This window comes from Gambusia affinis, linkage group LG24, assembly GCF_019740435.1.
Source record: "Gambusia affinis linkage group LG24, SWU_Gaff_1.0, whole genome shotgun sequence".
NCBI classification, from domain to species: domain Eukaryota; kingdom Metazoa; phylum Chordata; class Actinopteri; order Cyprinodontiformes; family Poeciliidae; genus Gambusia; species Gambusia affinis.
The window spans coordinates 4104174-4125184 of record NC_057891.1 but is presented as its reverse complement, the minus strand read 5'-3'; the positions used below and the strand labels follow the sequence as shown (position 1 = coordinate 4125184).

The window sequence follows — 21011 nt, the reverse complement described above, 5'->3', positions numbered from 1 at the left end:
CTGTAGTAATATTAAATAATGATATCAAGGTCAGTTGATGACCTCTACCTTTCTAATCATAGTTCTGGGTTTTTTACTTTTGTTTTTGCTGAACTACAAACAGAAAACCAGAATATAAACCAGAGAATACATTAAATGCACAACCATCTTCACAGGATGTGAGCGCTTTCAGGTTTATTTTATACAAACAAACAATAAATGAACTTGGAGATCAAGATTTACAGACCTGGTCCACATGAAAATAGAGTATTTCAATGACAATTTTATATTTTTCATTTATAAACCGTTACGTATAAACATGGCATCCTTCTTAAAAAATGGGTTCAATCATAGAAAAATAAAAACAAAATGCAGTTTTTATATATCAATCAAACAGCAACTACCATCAGCTGTTTCTGATGACTGCTAATAGATCATAACTGGAAAAAAAAATCAGTCTTTGACTAGGCCACACCAAAGCCTTCATGTTGTTGGGAGTTTTTATAGCCAATGAAAAAACTCCTGGACTTACTGGTGGATTTTGGATCCTTTTTCTGCTTCATAACCCAAACCTGGTCAAGTTTAAGGTGGCGAGCATAATTCATGGTTCCACCTATTACTGCTGGTTATCCAGCTCCCAAAACAGAACAGTAGCCCAGACCATGACTCTTGCACCACCATGTTTGACTGTTGGGAAAGTCTTGGATATTATCAATATGTTTTTGTAAAACGTTAGATGGACCTTTCTGACCTTTCTCATGAAACGTATGGTCTTTTGGGGTTTTTGTGACCTCTTGGATGAGTTGTGGATGTAATCTTGAAGTAATGGAAAGGTTCACCACTGTTGCATGTTTTCTACAGTTGTGTATAGAAGTTGACATTCAAGTTTAAGGCCTCACGAATGGCACCTTATGTTGTCAGATGGGTTTTATTTAGGTTGTACTGTATTTGATGGTTAACAATTGTCAGACTGGTTTGACAATTGTTGTCGGGGCGTTAGAGCAGTCCACCATCGTCTCATTGTGTTTTTGTCTTAGAAAATGTTCAAAGTTGACTGGAAACATATTCGCTCTCACATCAGTCTCACTGCACTCTGAGCGCAAACCTCTAAAAGCAAAATTAAGCATTTATAGTTACACTTTGAGGTTTGCGTACGCGTCAGGGTTCCTTGGTGCAGTTCTCACCAAAAACACAGCGTTCAGAGAGGAATCATATGCAGGTGAAGCTGTTATACAATCTGACTTTCCAAACAGACCATTGTGAATGAAAGGTGGTTACAAAAATTCAGAGGTACACAACTATACACTACAAGTGTGTGCAAGGATGGAGCGATTAATGCATCAATCGCGTCACTTCAGGGTTTTAACTATAAACCATTTTTGCTGTCATTGTTGCTGGTATATAAAAAGACTTTTAAAATAAAATAAGAAGCAATTCTTAGTCTGGCTGGTAGCAAGCAAAGCCTGGTGGCCCGCCAGGCTTACAATACACAAGTGGAAACCCTGCGTATTATAAATCTTAAACCAACAAAACACCAAACCAGAACATGCGATAATAACAACAACAGCCCAAAACCCTCCTAATGTCTGGCCCAGCACATTTACATTCAGCAAGACGTGCAAACACACATGCTGAAAGGTGGAATAAGTGCTTCACACTTTAGCATACTTATGAGACATCACCGCTTGTTCACTCTACTGTCCAAACACACATTCACAGCAAGAAAGAAAACCCGCACACACAAACCCACACTCAGTGGTCAGCAGCTAAAGGCAGTGGTAGGCTACATATATATATGCTGCTGGCTGAAAGGCTCTCTGCCTCCCCAGAGAGGGGGCAGGTGTTACTCCAGACGAGCCAAGACAACCAAATTACTGGCCGTCTGGCACCTCCCGTGGGAAACCCGACGAGGAAGAAGGGATGGGAGAGATGGAAATTTATGAGAGAGCGAGAGCGGAGATGTAATATTGCCAAATGGTGTGAGCTGCAAAGATCCAAATATTTATAATGATTCTCATCGATTGTGCCAGAAAAGGCTTGTTGAGTTAGAGATGTGTGAATGCTTTTATCCAAACTACATCGGATTATCAGGAGTTCAACCTTTTTTTGTGAAGCCTGGGTGGCCCAGTGGGAGCTGAACCTTCAACCGTGGAAATGCCACAGGCTGCCTTAATGCAACAGAATGCATTATATAACAAAATATGGGATTAAAACTACATCCATCCATAAATGTTCTAAAAAAATAGGTTAAGTTTAAAATTATTTACAATGCAGAATTGTAAAATGTCAAACCTAGAACAGAAAAATTAGAACATAACTCAAAACCCCCCAAAAAATTTAAGACAATGAAGAAATACTCTGAAAAAACCCCCACTTACCTTTCACACTAAACACTCACGTTAAAAAATCAGAACCAAATCATATTTGTGAATTTCTTGCTGAAATTCTTTAGACATTATATTCATTTTATTCCCTTTTTATATATCAAAGCATTTGGTCAGTTCTACATGATTTGGAGCCAATTTGAAGGACCTAAAGAGCCACAGGTTGGAGATCCCTGGTTTCATTGGACAATCATTAGGTGTCAGTTTTTACATGATGGATTGAACTGTTCTGGTTTCACACATTTACACTGAGATTGAGAAACATCTAAGCTCTGACAAGTGTCACAACTTCTCTGTTGTGTTTTACTTTACTTCGGGGTCACAGGTTAAAAAGGACAAAACCACAACATCTATGTGTCTCCGTAGTCCTGGTTTGTGACTCATCTGTCTGGCTTTCTTTGACTTTTACCTTCATCTGTTGCAACGCCTGCTGTGAGCACCTTGTGGGCAGTAGTGCTAAAACGAAACCAGTAAACCAATTTGATCTTCCAAACTACAAAACCTCTTGTTGGATGATGAATTTAGGAGTGTTGAAAAACCTCAGTACTGGTAGCAGGATCACTGAATTTGTGTTTAAAGTTGGAAAAGCCAATTGAAATCAGAATTCCTAACCTTAGAGTTAAATATGGCAGCTGCCTCACAGAAACAGCATAGGATGGTCCAAATTCAGTTCCTGGATCTTTTGAAGGCCACATATGAAGGTCGACTACATCACAGCGGTGCAACGAAGGTTGTCACTCAAGAAGCTAGTAGCTCCTTTAACCTAAATGTAGAATCTATGCTAACCATTATTTGGAAGTTGAAGACATAAGTTTAGTCATGTGAATCCTACCAAAGAAGAGGGAACCATTTCTGACTGACAGCAAACCAGTACAAACCCCAATACTTTTGTTGGGTTTGGATGATAATGTGAAAAGTATCTTGTCATTTAGAGTTGTTCGATTTAAAGTATTGAATCTTGCATGTCAACTAATTTAATTCAGAAGATTAACATATTACATCTTGCTGTTACAACTTGTTAATTTCACAGAAGAAAGTGGTTCTGATTAACTGTTGTAAGAGCGAAATGTAACTTTTTTAATTAAAAGTTGATGGAGGAAATCAGTTGACAACCTTTGGGGTGACTGTTTGTCTCCCTCTGGTCTCTAGATGTGAAATCTGCTGAAGACGTACCCAAACCACTTGAAAGGTGGATTATTGTTTTGTTTTTTTAGCAACATTTATAAAAATTTTCTCTTGCTTCCATTATCTGCATCTTTGAAACCTCCTGCCTCACGTTTTTGTGTTTAATTAGTATAAACCAGATTTTACAGGCCCATTGTTCCGACCTGACAGGCTCTGTAATTTAGGCGACTTCTGTCAAAGAGAAAGAAAAACCAGTATGTTTTATCAACAGATTGTCCTCTTCAGAACACAAAACAAGCGCTGTGATTCTGGCATGGCGGGGTAGACAGACTTCTGCTCAAGCTTATTGAATGGACGGGTCCATCTGTACGCTGCGATGGAGCACCACCAGGCCCATTTGTGCCGTTCATCCCAGAAGCTTCCGTAGCATCGGTACTCTTCAATTTATTCTTTAGAAAGACCCTCAGAAAGAAAAGTGACAGGCGAAGCCCAGAGCGCTGAGGGCGCTGAACAGCCTGGCTGACAGTGTGGCCTCTGTGTGTGTGTGTGTGAGAAAGTAGCACGTTTCCACCCCCTACCCCACCCTGTCTGCGCGGTGTGGCTTATGTAATGGTGGAGGCCGAGGACTGACCATATGTCAGGAGGTGTGTGCAGACGGCAGGGGATTATACATCGGCCATTAGCAGCATTTGGACATCCTTCTCCTCATAATCATTCAGGTACAGGCCCACTCAAAGCCTGGAGGAGAGCACACACACATTGATCCACGCTCATTTGATCCTGAGTGCTCTGTGTAAATTGGACAGGGAGAAAGAGTATGACAACAAACAGCCATATGTTCGCAGTACGAGTGACAACATTCTGGGTTTTTTGTGTTTCCGCCCTCTCCTTTATTCTCTGTGTCGCCGGGTATTATGGAAGCAGGCAAGAAGTCCCCCGTCAATATCGCAACTCTGTTTCCCTTCTCTGGCGCTCACGCCCCGGTGTGTGTGTTTTCAGTTTGAAGGGTGTTCGTGCTGCAGAAGTACAAAGCCAGGTCCATGTGTTGAAATGCAGCCCGCGGGATGGGCCGTATTATCCCTGCCTACTTCACCAGCAGGGTCCCGGGGCTGGAGCTGGCTCGTGGCCCTTTGTCTCCAAACAGATGGAAATGGGCAGAGGAGGGAAGAAGTGGGGGAATCAGGAGGTGGAGGGAGAAAGAGTCAGTCTGTTCTCATTAAGTGCTGCATTGAAGAAGACGTCCCCCCACAATGCGTCAGCAGCCGCGGATGGTCCCCCTCTCATTCAGCCTCACGCTCTGACCATCTGTATCGCAGGGGTCTGTCATAAGGTGTGCGCACGCATGAGGACCCGGCGCACGGCCCAATCTGGAGAGTTAAAACTGAGATATTCATTAGGTTTCAATTTGGTTAAAATTTTTTCTTTTAAATCCAATTGTTGGGGCTTTGTTGAGGAAATCCCCCTGGATGCGAGTCACCATGAGTCAGAAAGGGAGTTTATTCAGCATCCTGCTGTCCCAGAGGACAACACACGTCCAATCAGGATGTAGAACCAGTTAGTCATAAAGGAAGAGCTGTTTCAAAATGTCTGATTTTGAAAGGTATTAAATGCTAACCATTAAAATTACTCACATTTCATGTAAAATAGTAATTTAGATGTTCAATAGTAGGTGAATCTTTGTGACCTGTTACACTATTACGTTTTCAATTCTGAAATTATTTTAATTCAGAAACAACAATGATTCTGCATAAAAATAAGGATGCAAATTTAACCAAATTGCTTCAACAGAGAATTTGTTTAAAAATGTGACATAAGTTTTAAAATAAAACTTTTTGAGAAAAATTTGTAGAACATAAAACTGTTGCTAAATCCAAAATGTTGAACATATGTGAGTTAAGCAACTGCTTAGGGCCCCAAGCAAGCATGAAAAATTATGTATATAACATTGAATAATAAAACTAAATGATATAACACGTGGAAAAATTAATTCTCTATATATTTTTATAGCTGGTAGACAAATAATGGATTATTCTCTTCCTGCAGACTATCAGACTATTGTAAATTATTGTTTAGAGGATGTTAATTTAAAAATGGTACTCTTAAATACCCCTCTGAGACTCAAAATAAGTGTTTGTTTTTTTAGTTAGCTACTCCTGTAAGGTTAAAATCGATTGCCAAATTAACACTGGTTTAAAAATTAACTAGAGTTCATTTTTTATTGAAGCGAATAAATAATGTTACAACCCCTCCTGACCCCACTAGGGACAAGGGTGTACAGAAAATGGATGGATGGGTGGATGGAAGTAATGTTACACACTTAGAGTAGTTTAAGAAAAGTATTTCCTGTTGATATCTTGGTATGGGGGGCCCCAAATGATATTCTGCTTAGGACTCCAAAACAGTTTGGTTCGGCCCTGCATTCGTGATGTGAAAACCAGCTGTGGACCCCCTCCCTCTGCATGTCTGCGTGGGGTCTCATAAACTCCATCTCTTCCCACTTCGTCTTCATTTTTACACGCTTCCATTTTTCTCCCCTATTTACCCAAAAACCCCGCTAAACTCATAAACTCCACGTCGTTGAGGGGAGATCCATCCATCTTCCGGACACCAAATCGAATTGATCTCCGGAGGGGGGTGGGCGGGTCGGCAGCGCCTCGCTATCTCAACACGAGCCATCTGCGCGCTTCCCGCGTGAAAAGTGACAGCACGCGCTCCCGCATCTGCTGCCGCTGGTCGGACGCCGCTCGTGCCTCAGAGCCTCGCGTTTCCATTTAGTTGCTAACGAGATTTCAAAGCTTTCACTACAGCTAATCGATCCTCCTTTTTCTTTAAAATTAAATAAAATTGTTAAAAAATACACACAAAGAATAATTTAAACGATAAAAAAAAAAAAAATAACAACTAAACGTTAAACTGTAATACAGATGTCAAAATTTAATGCACATCTGTCATCCGCCTCTGATGCAATGGCGGACTCTTGCCACATGGTGGCACGCTAATCTTTAACATCCTTTGGCATTCATTTGTAAAGCAGCAGTGGCAAACTCTCATGTAGAACCTCTATTGTTAAACACTTGAAAAAATAATAAACTAAGCAAACATATTCCACAAACATAACTGAACTTCACTGTGAAAATGGGGAAGAATTAAAATTAATCATTTTAATTAAGATTATTAATTAATAATTTTATTATTAATTAATAAAATTAACCAATAAAATTTATTGGTTAATTTTATTTTAACCAATAAGATTAGGCAATTTCCCCAGTATAGTTTAATCTGTTTCTGAGTTCAAATTGTGTAACTTTAGGAACTTAAAGATTAAATTTAGGTAGATTTAAGCCAGTTTTTGAAATGTACCTATGGAAAAAATACTCAAATGTTTACATTTTCTCATATTTTACTTCATTATTTCAAATTGGTATGTTTAACAGCTAAAAAACATTTACATAAATTAAACTGCAACCAGTTTTTTAAATGTACTTTAATAAAAATGATCAGTGTTTAAGTAGAAAATCAGTATAAACGGCTAAAAGACACTTCAAAATTGAAATACATTTCAGAGCTAATAAAATAGCAAAACATGATTTTACTAAGTTAATAATTGCTCAGATTTTTTAAGAGAAAGTTAAGCGAGTTAAACAGCTAGAAGATGCTAAAATAATTGGTTGTAATTAGACAAATTTATTACATTTTAGAAAACAAACTGAAGCACAAAACATTTCACAATCAACAGTTTGAAAATTTCTCAATTCAGAATATTTTCAAACATTCAAACATTTGTAAACATTCAAACATTTAAGCTTATATCAATATCGCAAATAAGGATTTTTGGTTAAAGAACCATGACTAGCAATGGAAAAACTGACTAACCTGTAATAGTCACAAAATTAGTTCTAATAGGGAAGTCAATCTCTCATCCTTTATATAAGACGGTTGTCCTCTTGGGAATATAAACATGGAAGGTCAGGGGTCATGTTCCAGTCATGACCTCCACTGTGCTGCAGCAGATCAGATGTATTGAAGTGTTTGCTTGTGAGTAATGGTAAAGAGGCAGTTCAAAGGAGGAGAAACAATAGATTTTTATATAGGCATGTAAATGCTGGAGGCATCTGTTGCCTTGTGTTTTGTAAACAGGCTGAGATTGGTTTATTGTGTGACAGGATAAAGAATAAGAGAAATATGAGAAATTAAGAAACGTCAGATTTGTAGTCTACTCTTGCACTATCTTCAGGATTTAGTTAGGCAGACGCAAAGTATTCAACAACAACAAAAAAATCTAAAAAAAAAGTTAACTAAAAACAGCGACTTAATTTGTCTACTAACAAGAAGTACAGCATGCTGTTTATCTTTACTAACAGGAAAAATCAACAAAATATTGACATAAATAGTCAGATTAAAGTAATATTACATCATCTCAATTGGTTGTAAGTCTAAACTTTGACTAGGCCATTCCAAAACCTTCAATTTATTATCATTCTGATGAACTACTGGTGTGCTTTGGATCATTTTTCTGCTGTGTAAACTAAGTGTTCCTGAACTATCTGATGGTGGAATATTCATGATGATCCATGATGTTAGTGACTTTGTTTGTAATCTATTCCTGATCATCTTTAAATTGTGTCACTTTTTAGATCTTTTAGTTTATGTTTGCAGTGGATAATTTATGTAAATTTATTTATTTATTTTCATAGCTGGTATGAAAAAGAAAGCTTTCTAAACTCACCCGTGTATTTTATCACTTCTACCAAACTGAATCATGTATATTTAAAACACCTGAATGACACAAACATGAATTCAGAGCAGAATCTTACACACTGTTGCTGTTTTCAGACTATCAGGGGAGGAGAATTAAGACTAATATGTTAGCGCTCTGTTTTAAGAGGCTGCCTGAAGGCCTCGCTGGCTTCATTGTGTCTCTTTCAGTGACTGAGTCTGAGCCAGATTGTTATCGCTCAGCTCTTTGTTATCTCAGCTGTTTGCTTTATTCTGCCTCATGGACTGTGACGAAAACATGATACATGTGGATTGTTGCACTTAAGATACAGTTCCTTGGAATGCATTTATCTTTGCATTATAGTTTAGTTTTATTTTGTTGTAATCTTTAGTTTATTTTTAGAGTTGTTTGCTAGTTTTTATTACTTATTATTTGTTGCACATCGTTCAGTTTTTATTAGTTATACTAATAGTTTTAAGGTTTTCATACTTTGGTTAAAGTTTAAGTGCAGAATTCACCTAAAATTTTACAATATGGTTCTGACTTGCTACTATGTTTACATTAATTGTGTATAATGAATACTTAAGGGTAAGTAACATTTTCAAAAAATGTATTTACTTATTATTAAACAGCCAAGTTACTTGTGTTTTCTCCCAACTTTTGCTTTTGTTCTGCCAATTTCAGATCAGATTCATAAACACAAAAATGTAGTATATTATAGCTGTGTTTTCAGTATGTTTTAGTTTTAGAAATGATTGATATAGTTTCCTCGTTACATTATTTTTTATTCCAGTTGATGAAATTGTTTTCTCAGTTTCAGTTTTTGTTAGTTTCATTATAACTTCTTGAACTGTTTTGCCACAAATATCACTGGATTATTTTATTTTTTTTTACAAACATATGCATTCTATTTGATTAACAGTAAAGTGCCCCATACTTTTTAATTTTTATTTGTAACAAATGTTAAATATCATTGCTTTCCTTCCTCTTCACAAATATTGTCTACTTTTATGTTGATCCATCACTTAAAATCCACCCAAAAACGCTTAAAATTTAGTGTTTGTAATGTAACATCCTGTAAAAAAAAAAATTCAGAGGTGAACAAAGTACCCAAATATTGCACTCAAGTAAGAGTAGCACTACTTCAACATATTTTTACTCAAGTAAAATTAGAAAAGTATTTGGTAAAAAGGCTACTGAAGTAACTGATCAAAACATCAGTCATTTAATGTTTAAAAATTACCTAATCAAACGGACCAAAATATAAAGTTATGTGGAAATTATGGTATTTTAAATATCAAAATCTAAGTAATTAATTTCTGTGACATAATTACAAAAAGTCTAAATGATGCAAATGAAACATAAAACTTATAAACATAGACAAACCTTAGGCGTGTGTCTATGTCTGGTGTATTTTTGGTTAAAACATGTTTGTTTTTCACTCAGTGGGTAGAAAATCCGGAAATTTTACTCAAGTAAGAGTAGAGATACTTCATAATATAATTACTCAAGTAAAAGTAAAGTAATTAGTTCCCAAAAGGTTAGTTAAGTAAATGTAACTGGTTATTACCCAACTCAGGGTTTTAGCTGTTGGCGTATACATGAAACGCCCCCTACCGCCATGTTGTGTTACTGCATCCCCCCGTCTTCCCGAGAAGCTCTGCCCCCTGTGAAATTCCTGACTGCCAGGGTGATTCCTCGTTACCACGGGCTGCTTCCTACTGTACCTTACCGCAAACTATTTTTTACAACCACTGGATACATTTTCAACTACGGCACTGATATGATATCTCCGCCGATAAGGGGTGAGTTATGTTTTTATAGCAGCTGATTTACTGTCAAGCGTGTTTCTGCAGATGTGTGTGAAGCTCAGCCTTGTGTGTTATAAATGTCTTGCGTTAATTCCCAACGCGTTTAAAAATGTGGGATAGCTCGACTAGCTGCTTGTGCTAACATAACATTAGGGTGAATTTAGGCTCAGTGTGTGTTTTTAAAGGAAAGACTTAGGAACACGCCCTTGGTGTGTTTTCCTACCTGTATGAAAGGAAACGCTTTCAACTTCATGTGAATGCCTGAAACTGGAACAGACCGCTCAGGCAGCGGCAATTTACCGTATTTATTCACATTTAGACACATTGTTGAATGTCTTTGCTAACACATATGCAGGTTTCAAGCTTCTAAATCGAAAAGAAAGTGTTAAAGACACTACGACACCAGAGGAAAAGTGAACAGTGCTTATTCTCACGGTTGAATGGATCCGCATAACCCCGGCTGGTGCGCCGCAGCTCTGCTGTAAACTGTAACCTGCGGCGGCAGAGTTGACGCTAACTAACGCAATGTAGACCTCCTAGTTCCCGAAAAGCAGCTCTAATAACAATTTGAACACGACAATGTGATGTAATAAAAAAAAAAAATTGTAGTTGGTGTTGTAAATGTGTTACAAAGAAAAAAAAAACATTTTTGTGGTGAGAGAAACCACGAAAGAGGTGACGGTGGGGGAGGCGGAGGGGTACCGGAGGCCACGGTGAAACCGGGGAGTTTCCTGCCTGCAGGTTCGCCCGCCACCGGGTCACATGTAGGATACAGCAGGGTTAACCTGCCCCGGTCAGACAGTTCAACTCTCTAAAATACATATAACTCACCAATAAATTGTTTGTAACCTTTTAACTACACAACATGGTCAAATTCTCAATGTATTTAGTTATAATTTTGTTCATATAAAGCGTAATGCAACAAGTGTTCTTTCTAAGTAGCAGAAAAGTCACCTTATCTTTGTATAGCTTCAAATCTTTAGGGTTTACAGTGCTGTGAAAGTATTTACCCCTTCCTAAATCTAGTTTTGATCAAAGTAAAGCAGTCTTTAAATTATTAATTCATTTATAAATGGGAATAGGATATCCAAACCTAACTACTGGGCTAGTGCTCTGTGTAGAAATTATTCTCCTCCTTTGTGAATCATCAGCTGATCTAAATTATCCAAAATGTTTGAGTTTAGTCTCACAAACCATACGCAGAATCAAAACCCATCACATAGAAACTCGTTAGTGATGGGATGAAGCTGGCTAAAAGAAGCTGATCTACTCTGATCTAAACGATTGGAAGGAAGTGACACAGAATTTTCTATTTTTCTTTCTAAATATATTTACAAGTGCGGCAGGCATTTGTATTCTGTCCCTTTTCACTCTGAAGAACCTGCAGAAGAAGTATAACGTGTAATTCATAATCCGTCAACCTGAGTGGTTTTCCTACCAATGTTAATATCCATCTTAGATTTTGTCAGTTTTTGTTTTTTTTAATACCTAAAATCTTTCAAGACGCTTTTGTAATCTGATAAGTGAGTGAATGTGTGGATTGAATTGGAAAATCAGCCGATCACCCTTCATTTTGATTTGTACTTCACAATTCAGTTACGCTGCCTTTTCAATGCTCTTGATTTTAATTTCTTTTGGTTGCAATTTAATATATTTGCTATGATAAGAGGAAAATACAATCTCCTTGCCATTTTCTTTTAAACACTTGCTCATGCAGACATCAACATCCGACCTCTGAGCAAGGATCAGCACTCACTAGTTGCCTAGTAACGGCTGAAAAATGCAACAGGTAGAGGCCGACTGTGAATGGAGCATCGGGTTTGGGTCGAGTCGCCGTGACATGGCTTTTGCTCGATCTGTAATTAACATTAGCACAGGTGCATGATAAGGAACAGGCCTAACTGGTCAGATGTGGATTCGGAGTATCCAGTGTGAGCCCCTACTCTGTTTGGCTTCTACAGCTTTTAATCCAGTGACACTGGAGAATGTTGATTGAATTCCACAGAATCGGCGGCCTTCATTACCTCAGCGTCCCGTAGCGCATGTGACCGGGTCAGGACTTCCACAGTGACTCGTCCTGGCATGTCTTGTGACCGCTGCCATCTCCCCCCACCGCAACCCCCATTCGCTCAAGTGAAGGCGTTGTTTTGCATGTGCTGGTTGTGTCCTGTTACAGCGTGAGGAGATGTGTTATCTGTGTGTTAATAGAGGCAGAGCTATGAGGGTGTTACGGGGGCAGGAGGTGAGAGAGAGAGCTGTCACCGAGACGGGCAAATGAACTGCATGCTGGGAGCTTAGAGTAGAGTCTTTTCTCACATCAGATCCTAATTATAACGCCAGTCAATAACTACAGGAGAGGTTTTTCAATCATTTTGGCATTTTACCAGCTTCCCACAACTAGAAACTGTATTTGATCTGAGAGTTTGTTTTGTAAACGCAATATCAATATTTATAGATCATACATCCGATAGAACTTTCAATAATTTCACTGAACTCCAAACCAGAACCGCACAGCATTCTGGGAAATGAAGGCAGAGGAAAGACTTTAGCCGCTCAACCTCTCAAGCTAGTTTGATGGAATCAATTAAGGCTACGTTCACAGTGCAGCTTCAAGTGACCCATTTCCGTTTTTTTGTCAAATTGGATCTTTTTAGTTCGGATTTTGGTTCTCCAGTGTGAACTGAAAGTGTCCCGCATGCGCAGTAGAGGACGCAGTATCGTCACACGTAGAGAGCGTGCTCAGTGTTAGCGTAAGTAAACATGGATGCTAACGGTGGAGCATAGCTTACAGTTTTGAAGTTGTTGTCTGACTGGAGCCACCATATTAACAACTCAACCCTCATTATAGTTTGCTATGTTGTTTTTTTTCTCGCTTGTGTGCATCAGGGACATTTGTCGAATATCAATGAGTTTCCAGTCAGAAAAATGTGACCTGGACTGGATATGTATCGGCTATCCAAGTGGCCGGGGGTCGTATTCAAATAAAGTCTGACCCGTGTCATGCTTGACACATATTGGATGTTTCTCTTTGCATGCTGTTGTGAAACGCCAATTTTATTTAATTTTTTTATTTAGTTTCAAGTAATCCCACACTTTGAAACTTTTTGTCTCTCGATTGGCGGCACTTTATAATTTTGCAGAACTTTCTGTTGGTTGATCACACAGATTCCCAGTTGTTAACCTTTTCTAGGTCCAAAATGATCCATCATTGTGTTTTTTCTTTGAACGGGTGAGCGGCTCATCTGGTTCGTTGGGTTCCTAATTTGCCACTGTTCTCCAGAAAACCAGAGGATCTCTTCCTGTCCTTTCTGTGACTCCTCCACAGTCAGAGTGAGCGGCTTCAGAGGTTTAGGACCGGGTCAACCTCCATGGTTCAGTAACTCCTGATCATGTGACCTGAGCACTACATCTCCTGTCCAGCCTGTAAAAGTTCATCGCTGCTTTTAGGGAGTGTGGGTCAGTAAGTCCAGCAGGGTGTGACCGAGCCATGCGCCTCCTGAAGTTTTCCTGGATCGACTTCGGAGAGGTCATCCTCGTAAATTAGTCCCAATCAGCTCAGTCCAGAAAGCTGCCAGGCACATTTAAAACAACAAGGATGTTGGAGTTTGACTAATTTCTTGGTTCATGTTGCTGCTTTTGTCATATTTGATTTTGATCAGGAGAAATAAAACAGGGTTCTTCTGGAGTTAAAGGTTCAGCTGTAATTTGTTGTGAAAGCATAAAAAAGTTATAATTGGAGGTTTTTTACAGGAAGATCAAACCGGTTTTCATTCCAGAGAGTTTACAGCTTGAGCCTGTCGTAAAGAGCCTTTCAACCAAAAATCACCGAACAAGTAACACCGAAAATCCCTTTAGAAACTCTTCACTTTCTTTTTAATTTAAAATTATTAAAAGATTTGTGTTAAAAGTCAGTTTTAATGCTCCCCTGTAGCATCGCTGCTTAAGATCTGCTTTAGATTTATTTAAATCCAAACATACCATAAATCTGCTCCGTTTTGTTTGATAGAAGTCTCCAGCAGGGCTGGACAATTATTATCAAACAATTATTCCATTAATTGATTATTCTGACAATTAAATCATTAATTGAATAAAAATAATTGACAAATTCTGCAGATTTTTCATTGAACCACCTAACTTTTTCCTGCAAGATTAGAAATATATAAAAAAATGCAAATAAACAAATAATAAAATTCCATTTTTAATTAAGTAAATAAACATTTATAGCCTAAAATGCAATGACACAACATTCTTTGATTATTTGTAACAACGGATGCTTCTGCAGCTAAAAGAAACAAATGTTTGTATTATCTTTGCACAGTTTTGGCTTAATTACTGCTCTGTAAATGGGAATTGTTTGAGTCTTTATACTCCCATTAATGATTAATTGATTCCTAAACTAGTTGACATTTAATTCAATAATCGATTAATCGTAATTAATTGTTTCAGCCCTAGTCTCCACGTTCCACCGTTTTGTTTTTGTCTTTTTTGATCATCGATTTGAAACACCCCGATTCTATATTTCTCTAATCGTTAAGTCTGACAAGCTTCCCTATGCTGTCACACATCCGACACAGGACAGGAAAACATAACAATTAGTGCACTAAGTCGTTGTTTCACTCCCTCCAGGTATCAGTCGGATTAGTCTCCAACTCCACTTATCTTCAGGTCAGTTGGTTTGAACAAGCCGGAGACGATCCTTATCTCTGGTTGCAGCAGTAAAAGTAGTCAGACTAACTGTGTCTGATTGAAGTTTCATGACAATTCTCCAGCATGTTGAGGTGTAAGGTGAAGGCAGTTACATGAATCCACTTGAGCCGCTCTAATCGGAGCCTGCCAGCTGCTTTTATCCGTAAAGTGAAGTTGTGCAGGACTGTTAGTTTACGGTCGCTGACAGCAGATAGCCCCTGGCTCTGGTGTTGTTTTCTTCTCAAGATGAAAGTATTTCCTGGTCCTTCTGTTAGTGGAAGGTTTTCAGAAGGTGAGAAAAAACATTTTCTCCAAAGCAAGTTTACCCAGAATCCTGCGCCTAATGTTGTGATTAAAGTAGGGTGTCATTAACTGTGTTTCAACATTTTTATAACAAAAAATCTTCTCCCTTTTACTCTGGATCAACTAGTAAGATCCAGTAGGATCGCTCAAGCTTGATATCTGGCCAATCATTTTGTTGGTCTCCTTTTCCGCTACATCACATTTGTCAAACTGGAGGCCCAGGGCCCAAATCTGGCCCATCAGAGCTTTTTATGTGGCCCTCTAGACTCCAAATTACATCAATAATTCCCTCCAGTTTTTCAACAAATCACAGAATCCTGATCAGTGGGAAAAGAAACACTTATTGAATGCTGAAACAAACAGTTATTTACCAATATTTTAACAGTTTAATGGGTTTTACCAATACATTCTGGCACAACAGCCCCTTTTTAATTTTTAATACGGCCCAAAATAAAAGTGACTTTGACATCTCTGCTCTACACGCTGCTGGCGCTGCTCTCCTGCAGCTCAGCGGGGGGCCTGGGTTGGTTCCAGGAGAAGGAGATTCCCTTTTCAGCTCCCGATTCACCAGCTTGAAGTGGTTCCACTTACCAGACCACATGTGAGAGCTCTGCTGTGTCCTGTGACACTTCAGTGTGAAGCTCACAGCCAGATCGCTCTGCGTCGCCGTTTGCAGAACGAGTTGAAGCATCTAAGATGCTCAGCTCAGGAAATTCATCGTGGCAGATACAGAACCAGCTTTTAAACAAACTGCTCTTGTTGAAACGTGATCCTACAATCACTTAACCTGAATAATCCCTCAGTTAGTGGCATAAAAAAGACTTTTAAGTTTTAATTCCAGCTTGATATTCTCCATTTCATGGTACTAAAAATCTGCATGTTGGTGTGAGAATGTATGATCATCTCTGAGTGTGAGTGGGTGAATAATGCGGCTCTCGTCTACAGTGCTCTGATTGGACCCACTTTGGCCACCCCTGGTCCAAACACTGCAAAAACACAATCTTGCGAAACATTTTTGTCTAGTTTCTAGTGAAAATATCTTAGTACCTTTGTAATAAGACAAAACTGACTTAGAAGCAACTTTTCAGCAAGATATAAAGCTTGTTTTAAGTAAATAATTCCCTAATATTGTTTTTTTTTAACTACTAGTTCCACTGGCAGATTATTTCACCAGTATTAGTACTTTTTCAATAGTAAATATTTATTTCTATAGGCTACCTTGTAGAAAAGTTACTTGTAAGTTAGTTTTATCTTGTTCCAAGTGTATTAAGAGATTTGCACTGAACTAAACAAAATTTAGTGCATGACTGAAGAGAGAATTACCAGTAACTTAAGATGATAACCAGATATTTTCGTTGGACTGATCCTTCTTTCTCAATCTGACCTTGAAGTGTATGAAGCTCTGAGCAGGACTCTCTGGGCTCCCCAGTGAAACTGCCTGTTAAGAACCAGTTAAGGATGGATTTTTAAACATGTGAATCAGGTAGTTAAAATGATTTACAAGTACAAGGATCCCAGTATGCAGTTACACAACCTTCAAAGCCCTGTGACAACCATGAGAGCGATGCACACAGAGTGACTCAAATATCAGAACCTGCCCCAGAATCTTACCCCACGCTCCCTCTGCTGACTGATGAAGGTTTGTTTTTGGGACTAATCGTGGGACTAACTCCAGGGTGCAGCCGAAGGAAGGCGTATCTCTGCAGAAACGGCATTCGGTTCTTATTTTGGTTGGGTTTTAACTACCTCGGTGCAGTAAGAGGCTGTGATTATGTGAGTGCATGTGCGTCCCGCGCCCTCGCTACATCAAAGCATGCCTCAAGGTATCTGTGACTCACACTTTGCCATCCCTCAGAAATATGCAGTTAAATTTGACCCTGAGCCAAATGCGCCACTCGAACACCTCTTCCCAGCTCTCACGCTGATCTTAGTGATTTACAAATCATGTTTACCCACTTCCTCTGATTGCACCAAAACCAGAGCACCCCTTAACGTAGTTTTGAACACTGTGTCGAACCGATTTAAGGTTTTGCTTTGAGTCTGAGTTTTTTAAACCTGGGGTGGGGCTTCTGGAGATCCTGCTGTCTAGGTATTGACTTTCTGGAGATTTAGACTATTTGGATTTGTGTTCTGTAATGTTTTGTTGCTACAATGAAAGTTCTGGCATAATTTTTCTTGAATGTTTCTTTCTAGTGTTGTGCAAGTTGATTTAAGTTGTTTGGTATCTTAACACTGACTCAGCTTTTACTCATAGGATGGCTTCACTCCAGTCAAACTCTCGTCTGTTTTTCAAGAAAGTCTTGTTTGTTTGTGGAAATATGAATTCACCATCGAACTGTTGTGAGAACTCTGTTTCCATTCGATTAAAGTGAACTTACACTCCAAAAGCAGGAAGTGAACTACAGCACAGGACTGGATCAACAAAACCAAAACAATGTGAGAGTTTAGCGCCAGCAGGAGAAATGGGTCGTGGTGTTTTACCAAAGAGAAAAGGGAAATCTTCACATTTTGTTTGCATTTTGTTTGCATTTTGTCTTCAGAGATGTGTTGTGTCGTTTCCGTTGGTAGTTCTTGGTGCAGAAACTGGACAGGAGTTGCCCTGTGCAGCTGTCATTGCAGATTGATGATGGTGGTTGACGTTAATCAAGAAGACGTCAATGAATGCAGGCTGCTGCCATTTGGTCCGGCTTGTACAACCACTGATGTGGTTCCAGATAAACAGGGAAGAACAGCACAGAAAACAACGGGTGCTTCATATCTAGAGTATAGACTTGATAGAGTTGCTGCAGTGAAGTTAGATTTTACATACAGTTCTCTGTTGGTCCTGATCGTCTTCGTTTGCATGAATTGGAGGAACTTTTCTTTTCTTTTCAGGACTCCAGTGTTTATTTTATCTGAAGTGCTCAGCTGGAGCTGCTGTAACATTTCAGTCAGAACAGGAAACGCTGATTGATAATGCGGCTGCAGAGCAACATCCTAGCGTTTTGCATGAGGGGGAATAAACAGGCGTGATGTGGACAGATGTGAGTTGAATGCTTGATTTCATCTTTACTCCCATCGGACGCCGTTTCCTCCTCCTCACCTCCCTTAGTCTCTGACGGATTCTTTTCACGTTGTGAATTGAAATTTCCCCCGTCCTGGTTTTCCCTCTCTGCAGGTTGATGTGTCCGCAGCGGGCGCCCGCAGGGTCGCTTCCCAGCCTGACCGCTGCCACCGGCTCTCCGCTGCCGAAGCCGCCGGCCTCCTGAGCGGGTCGATCGATCGCCTCGGAGCTTAACGAGACGAGCGCGCCGCGTCTGCCAGCGGTCGAGCGGAGCGGCCTCCGTTGCCATGGATACGGAGTCCACCTACTCCGGCTATTCCCATTACTCCGGGCGCTCCCGGGGATCGCACAGGCACGGGTAAGACTAAATCCTGCAGGTTAATTATTTACCTCCAGAGAAGCTGGGACTGATGAGCCCCAGCTTTGATTTGGCACTGATGTTGTTGACAAGTGATTATTTATTATTGATGAGGGGGGAAAAAAAATCCACATTTCTTCAACCACCAGGTTCCTCTGCAGCCTGGAAAAGCCTGGAATTTGGTTTGTAGTTTCCAGGTCTGGTAAATGGAAAACAAAACAGTTTATGGAGACTGAACTTTCAATACTGTTTCTATCTTTCTTTCCTTTCTCAGTTGTCTTCATTCATTCCTGTTTTCTCTCTTTCTCTCGTCTGATTGCCTTTCTTCTCTTTCTTACATTTATTGTTTGTTCCTCCCTTCAGTCTTTCTTTATATGGTCATGTGAATCTGGAAAAATTACGTTATAAAGAAAACATCAAATATGTTGGTCAATGTTTAATATATTATTAAAGGTCGCGCTGATTGCAGTTTTTTAGCCGATCGCCGTTTATGATCTTCAAAAATCTTGACCTTCTGATTCCGTTGTATTTTTGATATGTCGCTAAATATAGCAAGAAAGTCGATGGACGTGCAACAGCAGGGTGACTATTGTTAACTGTGAACGTGCAGATGTCACCTGATGGGTGCAGCTAACAGTCAAACATCTCTCACTGCAGAAGAGAAGATGACAGCGGTTGATTTTAGACCTTTACTGAGGTAGAAAAGATCAGCTTCACATCTAAGTATCGACCGATCACCGATCTCCCGAAATGAAAGAAATCAGCACTGATAAATTGGATATATTTTGAAACCCTATTATGGTTCAAAAGAGATCCTATAAATATATATATTCTGGATTTTTAGTCTACATTTAAGCAATTCAGCTGTTTTGCAAAACTAACTTACAAGTAACTTTCTAGAAACATACATGAGCTTGTTTGAACTCAATAAAATACCAGATTATTTCACTTTTAACAAGACATGTTCCCCGTGTTATAGGAGAAATAAACTGCAAAAGAAGCTAGTAGTTTTTCATCAATATTAAGGAATTATTTACTCCTATATCTTGCTGGAAAGTTACCTGTAAGTCAGTTTTGTCTTATTGCAAAGACAAAAACACTTGGTAAGATTTAGTGTTTTTGCAGTGTAATAACTAAGCAGACCAGCCAGCCAGAGTTTCTACTTCTTCTCCTCTCTCACGTCTCTGCAGACTCATAGTCCCACGAGGGACATCAGTCTGTCAGAGCCCAAATGGACGTGGTTGACAGGTTTGGTGGGGGGTGGTGGGTGAGGACAGGTGCAGAGGAGGCCTCACTGACTGACGGCGCAGCCGGATTGTCTGTCACAAACCGCCCTGCTTCTCTCCTACTGCCACCTGTTGCCTCTCATGTCGTCTGCAGCTCCTCTTCCTCCTGAATCTCCTGCCACGTTCAGCAGGACAGACCGGGTTCTACTGGTTTTGGGTTTTTCATTATAGTTTAGTGTTACTTTGTTGTAACTTTCCAATCAAATCAAATCATAAAAACACACAAAAACTGCTAATATTAATATTTCAAAAGCAAATCTACACAGGTGGGTATTGAGTCTGGATTTATAGGAAGTCAGTGTTTCAGCTGTTTAGCACTTTTCAGATTTGTGGCGTATAGAAGCTGAATGCTGCTTCTCCATGTTTTGGTCAAATTCAGGTTGCTTTACATCTATTATTGGTCAAATATTGTTTAGTTTTAGTTCAGATTTTATCAGTTACATTAGTAGTTTTATTCTTTTCATACTCTGGTTCATTTTTATGTGCAGAATTCAAACAGGGGAAAGTATTGTGATTATGATTACATTGATTAGATAGTGAATGCTCAACAGACGATACCATTAAAATATATATATATATATATATATATATTTTAATGGTATCGCAATATATGTTCAGTTATTGCTGAACGACCAATTGACTCTGCTGTTTTATCCCAACTTTTGCTGTCGCCATTTTGCAGACTAGTTTAAATTGTGGAATATGGAGAATATATGAGGGGAAATATAATTATTTCACATCAGTTCAAAAGGTTAATAAATGGATTCATAAACACAAAAATAAAGGATATTATATCTAGATATTATATCTAAAATGTTTTAGATTCAGTTAGTTATACTTTCCCCCCATTAATTACCAATTAATTAAAATGTTTTCTCTATGTCAGTTTTGGTTTTAGTTAATTATAATAAATTTGGTGCTGGTGTGTCACCCATATTCCCCAAATACATTTTTTTTTCTGAAGGTGACCTTAGTCACCTTCAGAAATTGGGAAAGCAGCATATGGGCCCCACATCCAGGCTCCATCGCTCTCCTCTGTTCTTCCTCCCGTTGCCAAAACCACCGGCTGTCCCCTGATTTCATAAACAAAACCTAGATTGTTTCCTTTGATAGCTCTTCTGAAGGTAATCTGCAGAATTACCAGATCGCTGCTGTCTAATTACTCTGATGCCGGATCCTGACAAATACGAGCCGCTTTGTCTCTTTCTTCTCTTTGGTGCCTTTGGATGTTAAAGTTTTTCTACATTTTGGTTTGTTGAACATCTCATATTAGCAGCTGCTCATGTGGAAAATTAGTTCATTTCATTGGTATTAGTCCA

General features: G+C 39.1%; 1 protein-coding gene across 4 annotated transcripts in view; it reads left to right on the top strand.

Moving 5' to 3' along the window:
- The window catches only part of LOC122827298 (vang-like protein 1), a 98116-nt gene that overhangs the window by 43817 nt on the left and 33288 nt on the right, over positions 1 to 21011 (top strand). For 2 of the 4 annotated variants that reach the window (XM_044110077.1, XM_044110076.1), the window contains exon 4: positions 18163 to 18406. In XM_044110077.1, the coding sequence (XP_043966012.1) occupies positions 18336 to 18406 (71 nt within the window). In that variant the 5' untranslated portion in view covers positions 18163 to 18335. Of the gene's footprint in view, positions 1 to 9874; positions 10011 to 17914; positions 18029 to 18162; positions 18407 to 21011 lie in introns of those variants that run through there. The other 2 variants (XM_044110075.1, XM_044110078.1) reach the window with 2 other exon arrangements.